Here is a 19,294-nt window from a genome sequence, read left to right as displayed (position 1 = left end):
CAAAAAAATCCTAAAGATTAGTAACCCTCAGAACAATTCTGTGGTCTTACAGAGGAAAATTTATTTTAAAATGATGGTGTGTGCTCATAACAAGGGCAAGAAATAATTATTTAATTGCATATCCTAAACAGCATTGAGATATCAGAATAACAGTTTGAAACAAAAGATTAATTTGATCCACATCTTGAACAAAAATTCAAAATAAACTGCAAAGCCACAAAAGTAAAATTGTTTTAATATTATCTTATTTTTCAAGAACTCATCTTTAAAGATATCTATTCTCTTATCCCAAAGATAAAAGGACTATGGTAAATCACTACTAATGAACATTAAAGAGAACATAAGAAAAAAGTGCTTGGATGTTTCTCAAGACTGTGAAAAACATCAAGGCTAAAAATATAAAGTGAGGAGAAAGTGAAAAGTGAAAAAAGCAGTGCCTATAAGCCAGGAAGTGAAAAGTCAGAGGAAAACTAGGAAAGAGAAAAGAGAAAAAATGAGAAATAATATTATACAAAGTAAGAAATAACAGTGAAGACCTATAGATATAAAATGGCAAGCACCTGTGAACAAAGATTACAATAGAAATATACATCGAAAGAAAATTTGGGGTAAGCATATGAAATCTAACATAAAATGAAGTAGCTGTTGAATATAACTCCAAATAAGAGATATAGTTAAATGTTTTATTAATGAATTTTTCCTTTCTTGGATGAAAAATATATCAAAAACTTAAGCCATGTCCAAATTAACATTAACTCATTTAACAGAAAATTATTTAAAAAATAAAAAAGCTTACCTCTGTTCATCTCCTGCACTTACATCATGTAAAAGTACATAATATTTAAGTGTATTTGGTATAAACCACTTGGGGTAGGAATAATCATTGTTGTGCTGAATTCGATGCTGTTCTTGTGACAACTTTGAAAACTGTTCCATAGGTTCAGCTTCACTAGACGATGTCACCAACATACCTTGTAAATCATATTAAGGTAATTATCACTTATCACTTAATAACAAATATTATCCTATTAATATAAACTTTAGGGAGATATTTTTTGAGCTAAAAAAAAACTGATTTTACAGATTTTCCTGCAAGCATAAAACACTGATAATTTCTTCAACATTTCTAAGTAATTCAAGGTTCTAAATAGTAAAGCTACTTTGTTGGTAGTTTTTTAGATCATTTATATATGTAATAAGGAAATCCATGAAAATGGACAATATGAAAATTGTGCAACTATCAACATAATGAAAAATTCTGCTGAATCTTGCTTCTCTCCATTCCATCTCACTGTGATTTCATATCCTATCCCATCTCAACTTTTCACTGTAACTGCATTAAGAAAATGGAAGTCATAACTGTCAAAGTAGGTTAATAGCTATATAATAGATTCCTAAAAAAATGGATAACTCTTTTTAAATATGAGCTTTTGCATAAGCAATTAATTTTGAGGCAATCAGCAAAAGCAGTTAACACCAACAGTTTACATTTTTTCTTTCTAAAATACCTTAAAAACATATTAAGCATGAAATATTCAAGTTGGGTGATAAAGAAAAATAAGCAAGCCCTTAGTATTCTTATTTTTTAATCAAAAATTAGTTACACCAGGGCTTCCCTGGTGGCGCAGTGGTTGAGAATCCACCTGCCGATGCAGGAGACACGGGTTCGTGCCCTGGTCCGGGAAGATCCCACATGCCGCGGAGCAACTAAGCCCGTGAGCCATGGCTGCTAGGCCTGTGCGTCCGGAGCCTGTGCTCCACAACGGGAGAGGCCACAACAGTGAGAGGCCCGCATACCGCAAAAAAAAAAAAAAATTAGTTACACCAGTCTTGTCTCTAGGATGCCATTTAACAAAGACAGCAATAAAACTTGTAGCCTCATCAATAAAAAATAATTTCTCCATCTCTATATCCTCTCAACAATTTTGCCTTCATATAACTCTTTCTGAGATTAATAACTTCCAAAACATTTGATTTTAAGAGAACATAAAAGTCAAAGGATACATGCTAAATAGTGGTTCAGAAATTCATGATCTGATGCTGGCATCGACTGAAGAAAGGTCTCTCTGTAAGACTCAAACCATGGAGTAGTAGCTAAAATTAACAATAAATAAACCAGTTAAAATTCCTCAGCAGAATCAGTTTACAACAGACAAAATTTCAAGTCCATATTCCTGAAAGGTATGAAACATCATTTCTAGCAATACACAAGCATTTTCCACTTTTGCTTTAAGATACATATGTGACGTATGTGTATAAGCCATACACACAAATATATTCATACATGGCAGTCTATATATTTGCAAAAATAAAACTGACCTATTCCCAAACCTACCCAATGATCCCACAGCTTACTTATTAACGCTTTCAATGTTACCTACATGAATAATCAGATTTTAGAACTAAAGTTTTGTATCCCTGCCACTAGTCATGTTGTCTTAAGTAGCTCCTTTTCATAAATGGTATTATTTCCAAACAGTGGTTCTCAACCAAGAGTGATTATGACCCCCAGGAAACATTTGGCAATGTCAGGAGATACTCTGAGATGTCACAACTAGGGATAGGGAGGGGGTGCTACTGGTATCTAGGGAAATAGGTCAGGAATGATGGAATGAGGCAGTACAGCCTACAATGAGGAGAACAAGACAGCACCCCCCGACCCCAGCAAAGAATTATTTGTTCAAAATGTCAACAGTGGTGAGGGTGACGAACCCTACTTTATAATTTGATTACTTGAGTATGATAGCAACTAAACCTCTTCAAATGGAATTTCAAAGCATACTTACCTTATAATCAAATACAAAGACGTGTTTTCACTTTTTGTATACATATATATGATGTGATTCTTAAAATTTCAAATCTCTCTTGCTCCATGCTAAGCATTTTACATTAAAACTATTCTAACGTTAAAAATTTGAATTTAGTTAAACTTAGTCATTTCATTAGGTTTAAGCAGATTATCTAAATCACAGTTTTACTAAAAGGATACTCCATTCCTATTTACTTATGCTGACTATAAAAACTTGTGTACTTTTTCGTCTTATTCTTAGAATCACTGAAAACACAGCAAGTATATTTTCTGTTTACATTGTAATACTACATTAAACAACTGGGAAGGTTGAAGAAAAAAAGCTATTCATTTTGACCGAATAGCATATCCAACACCTGGTGCCATATATACAAAAAAACTTTAATTGCAAGAAATGCCTATGAGAATAACCCACATATTGTTTAGGGAGGGCTATTACAAAAATCTCATGTTCATTGCTATAAAAGAGGAAAAACATTCCCAGAAATAGTACAATATATATGAAAAGTGACAAAAATCGGAGAATGAATGACAAGGATTAGTCTGTTAAAACAGGAAAGCAATTTTCTTACCAACCAGTAAATATATCTTCCCCCTGCAAATGAATCAAAATTAGTCTCTATCTTAAAAATTAGTATTAATTTTCATTTAATACCAATGCCAAGAAAATATAAAGATTAGATAATGAAAATTTTGGTTAAAGAAGGAATCTCCACAGATGGGGGAAATGACTTTATCAGCTTTAATTATTTTTCTGTTTGTTGCTTCAATGATGCAACATTAACAAATTATTAACAAATAACAGTAAGTAGTAGACATATGAAAAGGGGTTTGTTTCACGGTGGGCTGGGGAGTTCTGAATAAACAAATTAGGTCTTCCAAAACAGCTATCCATTGCAACACTACCTGGAATAAAAGATTAGAAAATCTACATGTCCATGGTGGGGGACATTAAGTGGAGGCACTATGCAGCTTTAAGAGAAAGGGGAAAATCTTACATATTACTGTGAAGTGCTCCCAGGATACATTAAGTGAAAAAAGGCAACAGCAGAAGAGTATACATTTTTGTGAAAGGGAAGAAGATACAGAAAGCCACACATGTATTAGCTTATACTGTCAAAGAGATATAACAGAAGGATAAATGCCACCAACAAATGCCATCATGTGTAAGAGAAGGAAGAAAGAACAGATGAGAAAGGGGAAGGGCCTGAACAGAAGCTAGACCTCTGTAAATGTACTTGTTTCACAGTTTTGACTTTGGAACAATATAAATGTCTACATAACTAAAATTAAAAAGAAAAAAAGCAAGTACACACATGTAGGAGTTCTTAAACGGAAATAATACTTTCTAAATATGGTGCAAGAAAACACTCAGTACTAAACAAAGAATATAAGGAGCGAAGGAAAATCTTCTAAATGTATATGGCAGAAGTGGGTTTTATCCTTCAGGTAGGTCACATTCAGGTTGATGAGGTAAGTTTTTCTCTCAGCCACATGTTTCCTTGAAGGGCTAGAAGTCCCCCTTTATTTTTCTTACATGTCAATAAGCCTAGGGCATCCTTCTTTTTTGCTTTTTCTAGTGATATTTTTGAAGAAAGTAGAAAAAAAATAATAGTTTATTATTTTTTAAAATATTAACGAAAGACAAACATTTAGTGACAATTCTCTTCCCTTAAAAATTCTCTTGTACTTATTTGGGGATGAAATCACTATTTTGCTCATACTCCTTTCCATCTCTACATGTTCTTTGGTTGGAATTGAAACAGTAACCATGTTATCCTACCAGTTCAAGTTTCTCTATGCAGAATGTACTTTTCCCTTGGTAATAAGAAGGGTAAGGAAGGCAGCTAAGAACTGAAAAACAACATAATGCTCTATATCCTCCATTCACACTCACACTCACACAATGCAGCCCTCTCTCTCTCCCCATTTCTTCTTTGTTCCCTTCTTAGTGCCAGTAGCTTCGGACACAGAGTTACTAGTGTTCCAATACATATCTAACAAGGGCTGCTGGCAATGAGCTAGACCTAGAGCAACTCTGGTCCTCCTTCTACTGAAACCAAATACTATCATTAGAAATCCCAAATCTGCCAGTGAAAAAGACTGACTACCCTAAACATAAATGTCACCTGTAAATCACATACTTTCCCTTTCTAATCATTCACAAAAGTTGAAAGTACCAGAAAACCACCATTCAGACTAAACAAAAAAGCACTAAGAAATATTACAAATTCCACATTATGTTGTCACTTAAGATTATAACTTTATAGACAAGCAGTAGTACCAAAACTTAGTATATTTCAGAATGAAAATATTCAAGTAAGGAGAAGAAATCAGATAATTAGATGCTGTATAATTATTTAATTCTTTAAAATACAGTCTCAAGGTCAAAAATACCTGACAACAGTGATTATCAGAATATATGGTTTAATTCAAAGTATCTTAGACTACAAAAGCTCCAACAAACTATAACCAGAACTCATATAAAATTTATGAGCATTTTGCAAATCAAATAATCTTAAATAATATGAAGAGCTAAGAAATACTAACCTTGTATTTAACAACAACCTTGAGAACTATCCTTGAAGAGAATATTTCTAATCAAGTGTTTTCAGAAAAATCAGCAAAAATCAAAGTATTCTAAAGAGATGAGAGTCATGATTACTTATGCCCAATTATTAAATTTCTCACACACCACAGGAGAAGACTTTTTTAAATAGGTTGTCCTTTACTGAAACTATATTCCTTTTAACCCTCAGTATATCAGAGAAAATAGTCACTGCATTTACTATCTGGATCTAACTGACCCTTGGTATTTTATTGTATTTTTAATTCATTTTACAAATTATTTACAGAATTAAGAGTAAAACCATAACAAACTTTTTAATAAATTTTAGTAGAGCAAACTCAAATTGTAGTCCAAATATTCCCCATTTTAAAGATACATTCCTCAGTTAGGCAACATTTTTTGAATGCAACTAATTGTTCATCAACTATCATGCACAAACCTAGAACACATCCATCATGTAAATACAAATTCCAGATTCACACACATTCCTAACAACTTCTAGTTTATCATTACTTCTGGTTCTTCTTTCACTTGCATAGTCAAGGTGCAATATTTTAGAAAAATGTGATGGCTCATATTCGCTGAAAAGAAAAAGGTCATTTTATTTGCTCCATCACTGCAAAATGTCTTCATTATTTAGTCTTCTAAACAGCCTTCTACATCATCTAATTCTTTCAGATTACCTTCATACACATACCTGCCTTCAGCATTTTCCACTTACAAACTGTATCAAGTAAATGTTGTTACACAATCATAAAAGATGAAAAAATACGGTCACATGTCCTTTAACAAAATGGGATGTTCTAGGTTATCTCAAAATATTGTGTAAAGTCTTTCCTGCTAAATTAGTAATTAGCTGGATGAAAATACTGTATTTTCTTTTTGTTCTTAGAAATACATTGTTCACTCTTCAGTTCTTGAGCTTGAGAAAAATTGTCCTGGATATTGTCATCTGAAGACTCACAGACTGGGATTTCTGTGTATGATCAATTTCACCATTGTCATCAGAGTCCAATAAAGTAGGTAGCCACTAGCCACATGTGGCTAGTGGACACCTGAAATGTAGCTTGTCTGACTGAGGTGTGCCGTAGGTGTAAAATACACATAAGATTTCTAAGACAATACAAAAAAAAGAATAAAATTTTCCATTGATTACATTTGAAATGATAATACTGTGTGTGTGTGTATATGTATATATATATATAAACTGGAATTAAATTAAATATATTATTAAAATTAATTTCACCAGTTTCTTTTTACATTGGTTTTTTTTTTTTTTTTTTTGGCCACAATGCGCAGCTTATGGGATCTAGTTCGCCTACCAGGGATTGAACCTGGGTGTTAGGCAGTGAAAGCGCAGAGTCCTAAACACTGGACCAGCAGGGAATGCCCTCTTTTTACATTCTTTATTGTAGCTACAGAACACTGAAAATAATGTAAATGGCTTACATATTTCTTTTAGACACTGTTAGTCTAAAATACTGTACGTCCAGCTTCTCTGATGGTGCAGTGGTTAAGAATCCACCTGACAATGCAGGGGACATGGGTTTGAGCCCTGGTCCAGGAAGATCCCACATGCCACAGAGCAACTAAGCCCGTGCGCCACAACTACTAAGCCTGTGCTCTATAGTCTGCGAACCACAACTACTGAGCTGGCGCACCACAACTACTGAAGCCCGCGCACCTAGAGCCCATGCTCCGCAACGAGAAGCCACCGCAATAAGAAGCCTGCAAACCGCAACAAAGAGTAACCCCTGCTCGCCGCAACAAGAGAAAGCCCGAACGCAGCAACAAAGACTCAACACAGCCAAATATAAATAAATAAATAAGCAAATTTATATTTTAAAAAAAGAGTAAACACAATAGGGACTTCCCTGGTGGTCCAGTGGATAAGAATCCACCTTCTAATGCAGGGGATACGGGTTCCATCCCTGGTTGTGGAACTAAGATACCACATGTCGCGGGGCAACTAAGCCCACGCAGCGCAACTACTGAGCCTGCACACCACAACAAAAGATCCCACATGCTGCAACTAAGACCCAACGCAGCCAAATAATAAAATTTTAAAGAAATTTTTAAATTGCCTTAAAAAAAAGTAAACACAACAGACAGTAGATGATAGGATAAAAGTTATCTCTGTTTTAGAACAATTAGACAGAAATGCTAATAGTAGTAGCTGAATGGAAAAAAAGATAATAGGCAAGGAGTGGAGTGTAAACAATGTGGAACAGACCACCACAGGAAATAACTGTATATAATGAAGATTCTTTCAATTCCATCATTGTGTCTTTCCAATTACTGTACTAAGGAACACTAGCTTTAACTGACCAACCTGATGAAGAAAACATGGCACTGTTAAGCCAAGCTTATGAGGTAAATATCTAACATGTATTTCATAAACAGAATGAGTGAAAAGTATGATGACTCACATTAATGGTAAAAACTAGAAGCATATTTCTGGACAAACAGAATTAATCTTATTTACAATGGATAAAGCCACTCTCATATCTCCAAAGAGAAGTATTCTGTTATAAAAGAATTTTATTAAAATGAATTCAGTCCTTCATATCACATTCCCAGTCTTCAAGACCAACATAAAAATAAAGCTAAAGGGAGGTGCCTTAAGTAGCAGGGAAAGAACTTGAAGAAACTGTTTTCTTCTGTAGTTTGTCCTAACCACTTGGAATTCTTTTTTAAAATCTGCCTAAGGAGTTCAGCTATAGTAATGCCTCCACCCACTTTTAAAGGCAAATGGCACTGAATCTTTCCTTATGTGGAGATGTTGGCAGGGACCTAAGAATGTAAGTAATATAAATAGATAAAATTTCTCACAACCAAATCATGACCACATTGTTCCTATAAACTATCTATACCAAACCACTTTAATAGACTATAAAAAAATAAATACACCAATCTCTAATATACAGGCAACCAGACATCATATTTGAGAATCTTTCTCTAAAGATAATTAAATGGCCCCAAATAATTCATAGTGAGAAGGGACTTCCTTGGTGGTCCAGTGGTTAAGACTTCGAGTTTCCAATGCAGGGGGAGCTGGTTCAATCCCTGGTCACGGAACTGGGATCCCACATGCTGTGCAGTGCAGCCAAAAAAAAAAAAGAACTGTGAGTAATAAAAACTGAGCAACTCTCAAGCCTATTCACAGCCTTACCACCCAATAAAGAAGTCCACAAGATAACAAACTTTTTTATGCCCAATCAGGGCATAAAATATAATCAGGGTATAATACCTCAATTTGAAATAGAAAATAATGCCAAAGACTCACCAGACATTTAAGGAAAGTTTCCTACATGAAAAAGAGAACAAAACAAACTGAAAAATAATACAAATGAAAGAAAAAGCATAGGATAGAAGAAAACTTAAAGACTTAAAAAGAAGCCAACAACAATTTACTAATATCCTTTTCAGACATTCATTCCTCAAAAATTTTACCTTCCACACAACTTTTCTCAGGAAGCCGCTGGAGATGTCCATCACCAAATCAACAAAATACACCAAAAAAGATATGAATGAGTGGCTACAGAAAAGGGAAAGAAATCTCCAGAAAGGCAGCAGTGGAGCAGGCCTTGGAAAGCAACCAGACCACGACTGAGTAGAACAGTGTTTTGAAACTTTTATTTCATTATCTCCCCCCATGAGCCTTTTTAGACATTTTTCTAATTGATCATTCTCCCCAAAGAATTCTTAAAAGTATTCTTACTTAGATATACTGTGATTTACAGACTGTGGTCTTTTGGACAGCCACAAACCATTATAATATCTAATATTTTTGCTCCCCAAGTACCAAATTTTCACCCCATTGAGGGATGGTATCATTCCCCATTAAGAATGCCTGGAGTAGAAAGAGAGAAGACTTCAGGAAGGGGATCTTAATAAATGGATTATCTCATAAATTAATCTGCCAAGGGGAAAATCTTACTGAGGGAGAGTCTATTAGAAGTTTGAGAGACTAGTAAAAAATATAAAGAACTCTGGGCAAGTTGTTCTTAAAAAGGCAATTACTGGGCTTCCCTGGTGGCGCAGTGGTTGAGAATCTGCCTGCCGATGCAGGGGACACGGGTTCGTGCCCCGGTCCGGGAAGATCCCACATGCCGCGGAGCGGCTGGGCCCGTGAGCAATGGCCGCTGAGCCCGCTGAGCCTGCGCATCCGGAGCCTGTGCCCCGCAATGGGAGAGGCCCGCATATCACCAAAATAAATAAATAAATAAATAAATAAATAAAAAGGCAATTACTAAATACTGAAAAAAAAAAACAAGAGCTGTATAAGAATGAACTGAAAGCCCAACATTCAGCTCAGCAGTGAAGAAGTGAATACTCAGTCACAGTACTGTAAACAGTGAGTATTAATCAAAAATTATAAAAACTGCATTAGGGAGATGGAGGAAGGGGAGTAATTAAGCTAAATCTGCATCAATTATAATGAGAAATCAATAAATAAAAATTTTAATTAAGCCATAAATAGCCATATAAAAATATTACTTAGAAACACAAAATGAATACCAGAGAAAAGAGTTGGTGGGGCAGGGGTGCAGAAAGCAGACCAACTGTTGCTTGCTCCTCTCAAGTCTTTTTAGTATTATGTCTCTGTGTATATATCATTCTGATAAATTAAATTTTTTTTAAAGTAAAAGGTATATAAGATTTGGAGGTTAGGAAAATATTTTCAGTATAGAAAAAGATAATTTTTTAAAAATATGATAGTTAATCCTTCTCTCTGTGACCCTTAGCACTTTGGCATATTGGATATGCCATATCTCTATTACAACGTATTGTCATTTTAAGATACTATAAATTCGAATGTATTATAATTATTGACCAGATATATGACTAATATATGAAGTTATATATAGCATCTCATTCATGTCTGTATCTCAATGCAAAGCATACAGTAGGAAATCAATAAGTATTTGTTTCATGTATAATAAAAATGTTAAAGTCCTTATGAAATAGAATCACAGGATTAAAGGTCTAGAAGAGGCCTTAAGAAGTAATCTAGCCAATTCCTCCTGTTTTCAGAGAATAAAACTGATTCTGCATAAGTGACTTATTCAAGTTATCCAATTAACTACCGGATAACTCTGGCCCGTGATTCATTGCCCTTCACATCTCAACATGAATTTTCCATTGATGACAGAAATAGTTCAAATCCCACTGCTTTCTCCCAGAAATCTGCAAATTTTGCCTCATGTTGAAAACATGTTATGCCAGGAACTGCTTAAAATATGTATCCTGAAAATGGATTCTTTTGATTTACAAAGATAACCATAATCTTCTAAACTTAGTCTTACTAAGGTAACTTGCCTTGCTAGAATTAAAATGACACAGAAAGAAGAAAAATTATAAACATTTAAACAAAATAAATCTACAAATATTTCTAACTATACAAGTGCAACCAACTAACTTCAGGATTTAAGACATGCCACTTAATTTCTCTTTGTACGTTTGGGAAAATCTTTAAATATGCAATTAGGAGGTGTTAAAGTAATAGATTATGAGTTATACTGATCTACGAAGATTATTTTATTAGGCTGCTAAAATATCCTAATTAGATGATGTACTACTTCTTTTTTTTTTTTTTGCTGCACTATGCAGCATGCAGGATCTTAGATTGAACCCGTGCTCCCCTGCAGTGGAAGCACAGTACCCTAACCACTGGACCGCCAGGGAACTCCCAGATGACGTACTTTTAATCTTTCCCCTATAAATATCTATCCCATGTCTCTCCATTAAGTCTTTTTCATACTGGAAAAGAGTCATACCAACCACTAACTCACTTTACATAGTATTACATACTTTTACCTACCAATCCTATTATGAAAACATTTACCATTCAAATCAGATTAAGATCAAATATTTATTTATATATTATAAACATTTCCTCCACTTAGCACTAAGCAAGATAAAAAATATAATAAACTTAATGATTTTTATGTAATCATAATATTACTTAATGTCACAAAAGAATAGTTGTTTTTTATCTACTGTTAATTCTTTCATTCAAGAAATATTTATTATGCTTATGATCTAGGCATTACTTTAGATACTAGGAATAAAATAAAGAGCCAAAGTTCCTGCCCTCAAGGAGCTTGTATTAACTTTACAATTAGAACTACAAAAAAACATTTTCATTATGAAAAAGTAAAGTGAAATCACATAATTCATAGTTATTTGAATGGCTGCCTGCTTACTTGACTGTAACCTCCTTAAAAGCAAGGACTTTTTTTTTCAACATTGTATTTCCAGGCTCTAGCACTCAGCAAACACTTAAGTGTTGAATGACTCCAAGTTATAGAATTACCTTTTCTAATAAAAAGAAAACGTCATTTAAAAAATAATAATAAACCTTATTACATACCACTGATGTTGAGGTCGTAATCTCCTGCTGTAATCACATTTGCTACTAATCCTTCTGCAGGCTGACTGCCAGAAACAACATCATTCAAAAGCTTCCGAATGGCTCCAGGCTGAGGTGGCTGGGTGATAATGTTGCTTACTGCTATCTTCAAGTTTTTGATTATGTGAAGTTGATTATTGGGATCTCTCATATGAACTTAAAAAGAAAAAATAAAAAAACTTGAAATTATTTCTATACAAAACATAACAGGCCAACTATTACAACAACAATAAACTGAGTTAATGCTTTATAGAAGATGCTCAATTTGGAAACCAGAAATTCCAACTGGAACAGTCTTCAAGAATACAACTGACTTACAACATTCCATTATCACCAAAAGGGCTAGCTAAACAGTCTAACCTTCCTCTCCCACAATGTTACTGCTCACAACTACTCTACTCTAGGTTCTTTCCTTCCTCTTATGTTGGAGTTGCCAGGGACCAACTGCCATCCATACCAAATGTCTAATTCTCACCTCACCCTAAGGCTGGTCCACGGCAGTGTGAGGTCTATGGTATCAACACCGAAAATAGTAAAAGGGGGGCTTCCCTGGTGGCGCAGTGGTTGAGAATCCGCCTGCCGATGCAGGGGACACGGGTTCGTGCCCTGGTCCGGGAAGATCCCACGTGCCGCGGAGCAGCTGGGCCCGTGAGCCATGGCCGCTGAGCCTGCGCGTCCGGAGCCTGTGCTCCGCGATGGGAGAGGCCACAACAGTGAGAGGCCCGCATACCGCAAAAAAAAAAAAAAAAAAAAAAAACAAAACGAAAATAGTAAAAGGGAAGACAGGGAATTAAATGCTGCATGCAGGCTTCCTCTGCTTCTCCGATAGTGATGCCTGCATTCTCAGCCCCTATTCTAGTATCATAAAAATCAATGCCGCTCTGGTGCAGGATGTTGACAGTGGGGGGAGGCTGTGTGTGTGTTGGAACAGGAGGTATATGAGTACTCTCTGTATTTTCTGTTCAGTCTTGCTGTGAACCTAAAACTGCTCTAACAAATAAAGTCTATGAAAAAGAAAGAAAGAAAAAAAAAAAAAATGCCCAGATCCCTTCTCCTAACCCAATACCTCCTGCCTCCTCTCTGCCTTGGCTCAAACTATGGGATTTACAACCAGTGGTTCAGGGCTTCAAGGCCAAGGAAAAGGTTCTCAGGCGACTGTAGCAAGACAGTGTCCACGGTGCACAGAAGGAAATGTGAGCATATTTTTTCTCATAAATATAATCAGACAAGATGATTAGTTACCATGGTACTATTAGAAGCAGTCCACTGTATTGATTACGGACCCAACTTTTGGAGTCAGACTTTATTTGAAATTCCAACCCACCACTTATTAACTGGGTTACCCTAAACAACTTTTAAACTTTCCCATGCTCAATTTCTTCATCTATAACATATAAAGAAAGTAACGTACTTCACAAGGTTATTTGAAGGATTTAGGTGAGCTATTCTTAGAAGACATAGTAAGTGTAAAGCACTCAGCACAAGCCTGACACATGACTGTATAGTTAAGATGGAGGCAGCATGTACAACATACTCTATTTCAAGTACATCATGGATCACACACAAATACAAGGCACTTTTTGGAAAACTGACTTTGCGTACCTACCCATTAAAAACTGACATTATTTTCCCCAATGGAAAATGCTTTATACCAAACTTTTAAGCCCAAGCCCGCCTACATTTGAAGTAAGTTACATCTGTTAAAAACTGTCTTCCTAAATTTCCTTTGTGTTCTGTTGACTTCTAAATCTTTAATTAAAAAACACAAGACAAAAATCTTTTTAAAATACTACATGTGGCATGAATATGTGTACTTGTATTGCAAAACTAAATATATGTACAGAAAGTATACACACATAGGGAGGGTGGGAGAGAGGGTGATGCAAGAGGGAAGAGATATGGGAACATATGTATATGTATAACTGATTCACTTTGTTGTAAAGGAAAAACTAACACACTATTGTAAAACAGTTATACTCCAATAAAGATGTTTAAAAAAAAAAGAAAGTATACACACAAATTCCATTATAATGATTACCTATGATGAAAGAAGGAAAGAAACGGGACTGAGGAAGGGTAAAAAGGTGAATTCAACTCTATCTATAATGTTTCTTTTTAAAGGAAAGGAAAAGATACAAAGCAAACATGACAAGATTCATTGGCTCTAGGTAATGAGGACCTGGATTATTTCTTGTATTCTCTGCATTTGTCTGTAATTGTTTGTTTTCTAAATTATTTAAATAAACGTATGCAGGCCTCTCTCCCTAACAAAACTTCTCAGCTGGTCTAACTATGAAAGAGAGACCAAAATACACAAAAATACTATGGTCCATTTCTGATATTTTTAGAACGTACTGTACAAGTAGTTTCCTTGAAGGGTTGATCCATAATTGTCAAATAACGTAAGTAGCCATGTGTGTATTAAACCTCTTTCGAAATTTTAAATTGACTCTAGTATTCATAAGTGTTAACACAAAAAGGTTATTCTAGTTGTGCTCTATATTCAGAATGGGTTAACCAGTTATTACGTTATTAGTTATTGGGTAATCTTACTAACAATCCAGAAATGAGTTATTATGTGTTTCAGCCAGACTCTGAAATGGCACCTAATGATCCCAATATTTCCTGGTATATACTCTGGTGGAGTCCTCTCCCACATCCCAGGACTGGTATGTGTGACCAATGGAACACAGCAAAAACAATGGTATACTACTTCTGACATAAGGTTATAAGAGTTCAGAGCTCCCCTGGTGGCACAGTGGTTAAGAATCTGCCTGCCAGTACAGGGGACACAGGTTCAAGCCCTGGTCCGGGAGGATCCCACATGCCGCAGAGCAACTAAGCCCATGTGCTACAACTACAGAGTCTGCGCTCTAGAGCCTGCAAGCCACAACTACTGAGCCCATGTACCACAACTACTGAGCCTGTGTGCCACAACTACTGAAACCCACATGCCTAGAGCCTGTGCTCCACAACGAGAAGCCACCACAATGGGAAGCCCATGCAATGCAACGAAGAGTAGCCCCTGCTCGACCCAACTAAAGAAAGCCCACGTGCAGCAACGAAGACCCAACGCAGCCAAAAATAAATAAATAAATAAATAAATTTATTCATTTATTTATATTTTTAAAAAACGGTTCAGCTTCCATCTTGGGTTCTGATCACTCTCTCCGGGATAAGCTAACTACTATGTCATGGGGACACTCAGGGAACCTATGGAGAAGCCCACGTGGCAGAGAACTGAGGTCTCAGGCCAGCATCCAGTGAGGAAGTGAGACTTGCGAACAACAATATAAGTGAGCTTGATCCTCCAACCCTAGATGACCATAGGCCCTGCTAACAGCTCCACTGTAACCTCAAGAGAGAACTGTCCAGCTAAGCCACTCCCAGATTCCTGAGAAACTGAGAGATAATGCTTTTGTTTTAAGGTGCTAAGTTTTGGGGTAATTTGTTACACAACAATAGATAAGTAATACACTGGAGTAGCACAAAACCAACTTAATAAAGAGAAAGGCAAAAGCTAAGAATGATTGAGAAATGCTCTTAAATCACACACAAAAAAATCCAAAGGTTCAGAATTAAATAATTATATTAAGGCTTCATTAAGATTATAATGTCACAAAAGGTGATGTTATGTATCATATAACATCTCAATTTCAGGGTGAAATTCAGCTCTACCATTACCTTATTTTTATAGACTACCATAAAGTTTCTTGAATACTGTACTATGAAGCAACATTCCCCAGTATGTGCTGCCCATGGATTACTGGTTACTCAAGATGGTTGTCTGAAAAATCAACTCCATGTTCAAATAAATTTGGGAAATACTGGATTACGTTTTTAAAAGGTCTCTTTAGAGCAGGTGTTCCCAGAACTCTCCATATGCTGAATGACACTAATTCTCCCAAACATGTGCTAAATTAAGCAAACTTATTTGACCACAAAATTTTTCCAGGAAACATACAACTGGTGTACTACAGAACATATTTTGAAAAATAAAATAATGATATCTTTTGTTTTTACGTAGCACACAAAACTTTACTGTATTAAAAAAAACAAAACAAAAAACCTCAATTGCTTATAAACCACACCAACTCCCCCAAAACTCCATACCCTTGCTTAAGAAATCTGTGAATTAAACATATTTACCATTAGATATGAAATCAAAAATTCCTTTCCTAGAATTCAAGATCCTTCCTTACCTAGGCATTTTCCCTTACTACCCTGTACTCAACAGGGACTTTTCCCACTGTTCCCCCAAACCACTCAATCATAATTTATACCTTTGCCCATACCATTCTAACCTCATCCCTGTCCTTGACAGGGAATGCCCACCCTCTTCTTTTCCACCAACTGTCTACCTATTAAAGTCCAACTCATTATACTCCTTCCCTAAATCTTTTGCAGTCTACACAAGGAAAGCAGGGTACTGATTTCAGCCTCTATTCACTGCACTGTCCAACACAGGAGGCACCTGCCATATGTGTCTACTGAGCACTTGAAACATAATGTAATATAAGTGTAAAATGCACACCAAGTTTCAAAGACTTAGCAATAAAAAAATATGCAAAATCTCATTAAGATTTTTGTATATTTATTACATGTTGAAATGGCAACATTTTTGAAATACTGGGTTAAATAAGATATTACTTAAACTCTTTTCACCTTTTTAAATGTGACTACTAAATAACTTAAAGTTATACATGTGACTCACATTATGTTCCTACTGGGCAGCACCGCTCCCTTGTGTGAATAGGTGATTCTAAATATTACCAGCAGATAAGATGACTTGATTAAGAACACCTTGTCTTGAATGACATTGCCTGTTTTTAAATCTTTCCCACCTGTAAGACTGGACAAGTTAACATCTCTGGGTCTCAACGTCCTCAAATTTAAAATGATATTAACGGTATCTACCTCATAGGACTCAAGGAGAACTCAAAGAGAAATGCTACGTAAGTAGGTATAGGTGATAGCATTATTATTATTAACAAAGCAGGAAATAGCACACAGCTCAAAGTCAAACGCACCGTTTTGTCTTTTCATAATTCAAGAATGTAGCGCGCTTTGTTGTTTTTATTGACTTAGGACAATAATGGAGATGAGATGGATGGCTAAAGTACATGCTGAAGAAAATCCAAGAGTTCCCAATCTTTGTTTTTTTGGATAGCTCTCTCTCTCTCCTTTAAATACAAAAGTGAGGGCTTCCCTGGTGGCACAGTGGTTAAGAATCCGCCTGCCAATGCAGGGGACACGGGTTCAAGCCCCGGCTCGGGAAGATCCCACATGCCACGGAGCAACTAAGTCCGTGCGCCACAACCACTGAGCCTGCGCTCTAGAGCCCGTGAGCCACAACTACCGAACCCACGAGCCACAACTACTGAAGCCCGCACGCCTAGAGCCCGTGCTCTACAAGAGAAGCCACCGCAATGAAAAGCCCGCGCACCGCAACAAAGAGAGAAAGCCCGCGCACAGCAACGAAGACCCAACACAACCAAAAATAAATAAATTTATTTTTAAAAAATAATACAAAAGCAAGCTTATAATGGAGATATTCTCCCAAAGAATACACACGTGTGGCATGTAAATAAATAAATTTATGGCACAGCATTTTTTTGTGTGAAGTCATAACTAAATAAACATCATGGTCGTTGGCTTGACACAGCTTTATTATAGAACCTTTTTATTTTAAAGTTCTTAACACAGAACTTTACCTATACTTTGCTATGTTCTGTTTGCAAAGTACAGGTAAAGATATTGGTTAAACCACACTTGACTATTACACTTACTTTTCCCTAATAAAGAATCTAAAGCTGGAGAAAACAGGCAGCTCTTCTAAAAAAGATATTTCTCCCGTTGATTAAACTTTTAACTGAAAAAAAAAAATTCAGGACTTTTCCATCCCTATAAATCATAACTCCAACTATCTCGATTAAATTAACTACAACTTATCCTTACTTCCTCGCCCATTAGGCAAAAAAAGGCTGCTGCAAGTTTCATTAATTTTACAATTCTTTTTATTTTCTTGAGAGATCAAGTAAAACAATGGATACCTAAGTAAATGTTTGAATCCTCAAAAGAAAAAAGTAAAATAACTGAACAGAACGCTTGAAGGGGATGCACCTGCTAAAGAATATAATACTCAAGACAACTTTGAAAGCCCGGTTTAACTCCCAGGGAAAAATGATTCGTCGTCTCCACCCTAAGACCTCATCGGTCTAACACGGAGCATCTTCTTACCCTGCCCTCCCTTGCAACTTCCTAATTCCCTCCCTGTGGCGGCTGAGAACAGTCTCAATGCCCTTCTCTGAGGCTCACATTTTAAATTACCTAACAGTCTGGCTTGTCGGGGAAGTGCCTGGAAAAACTGGAGTTTAGGACCATGATGTCTTGACCACCTCAAGGGCCCTCCTCCTGCAACCACCGGAGACACCGTGGGGCCCCAGCCCAACGCCACTATACCGGTTCCGGGATGTAAACACCGCCCTTCTCTTCCCCTGCCCGCCCCCAACGTCCCTCTCCCGGCCCCAGCTTTGTGGGAGCTCAGTGAAAAGGGGAGACCACATACCCTCAGAAGTGAGGCGAGAGAAGGGCTTAAGCAACTCCGCGAAGCTAAGGTGATTGAGACGAGTGAGCCGCTCGGCTTCGTCGCTACACAGCGCGGCGACACAGGGGACGAAGGAGTCCGGGATGAGCTCCTGCACTGATTGTACACACTGGGCCATTACCGCGGCAGAGGCAGAAGCAGCGGCGCCCGCCCTCCGGCCCACTCTCAGAGGCTGTTCCTGCGGCTGCAGCAGCTACTGCCGCCGCCCGCCGGCCTGGCCCGGCCCGGCTCGGCCGGGCGGGGCCCGACACTGAAGCCTTGAGACCAACAGAACAGACGCCTCCGCCTCGGCTCCCGGGGCACCCGCCACCGACCCCTCTCCGTCACCGCCGCTTCTCAGCGCTTGCCCCGGCGTCCTTGCATTCCACCCTGATAGGTGGAGACGCCAACAATCGCCAGTTAATCCTCCCGACGGCAAAGCGTTCGTAGCCGCCCGACAGGAACCGCCATATTGAGGCCGAACCCTGACCCACCGGCGTACTTATCCCAGCAGCCCCCGCGCTCGCCCCTCACGTGACAGTGTTAAAGACGATGGGGGCGGAGGAAGAAAGCCGGAGAGAGGGAAGTAAAAAGCGAAGGAGGCCGGTCCGGAGGCTGGTGCCGGAAGTGCGATGGGTGGGCCCCCTACTGTGCGGGGCTTGGGCGGGGCTACGAGCTCTGTGGGCGGAGTCAGGCGCGGAGGCACGCGGGGTTTGGCCTGGTTCTCGCGCAAATCCTTGGCAAAGCCCAGTGAGGTGTGACGTAGGGGGTTGTAGGCCGACGCTCGTGGTCTGTGCTGTCACAGTGGTGGAGGCACTCGTTCGTCTTCCACGCCCATTCGGCCCTCCTGGGAAACGGTGGGCAAACCATGTAGCTGTTCGAGCTGCTTCCTGCCCGCTCGTCCCGCCCTTCTCA

At 37.6% G+C, this 19,294-nt stretch overlaps 1 protein-coding gene across 12 annotated transcripts in view; it reads right to left on the bottom strand.

Moving 5' to 3' along the window:
- TRAPPC8 (trafficking protein particle complex subunit 8) overlaps positions 1 to 19,009 on the bottom strand; it is a 91,618-nt gene extending 72,609 nt beyond the window's left edge. For 6 of the 12 annotated variants that reach the window (XM_067014273.1, XM_067014276.1, XM_059040260.2 and 3 more), the window contains exons 1-4: positions 18,362 to 18,896; positions 11,755 to 11,949; positions 2,005 to 2,094; positions 797 to 971 (exon numbers count right to left, since the gene is read on the bottom strand). In XM_067014273.1, the coding sequence (XP_066870374.1) occupies positions 797 to 971; positions 2,005 to 2,094; positions 11,755 to 11,949; positions 18,362 to 18,518 (617 nt within the window). In that variant the 5' untranslated portion in view covers positions 18,519 to 18,896. Of the gene's footprint in view, positions 1 to 796; positions 972 to 2,004; positions 2,095 to 5,359; positions 5,450 to 11,754; positions 11,950 to 18,361 lie in introns of those variants that run through there. The other 6 variants (XM_067014280.1, XM_067014281.1, XM_067014283.1 and 3 more) reach the window with 5 other exon arrangements.
- Between the last annotated feature and the right edge of the window lie 285 nt (positions 19,010 to 19,294).

The sequence above is a fragment of the Kogia breviceps genome, chromosome 15 (genome assembly GCF_026419965.1).
Source record: "Kogia breviceps isolate mKogBre1 chromosome 15, mKogBre1 haplotype 1, whole genome shotgun sequence".
In the NCBI taxonomy this organism is placed as follows: domain Eukaryota; kingdom Metazoa; phylum Chordata; class Mammalia; order Artiodactyla; family Physeteridae; genus Kogia; species Kogia breviceps.
This window is presented reverse-complemented; position numbering and strand designations above follow the sequence as displayed.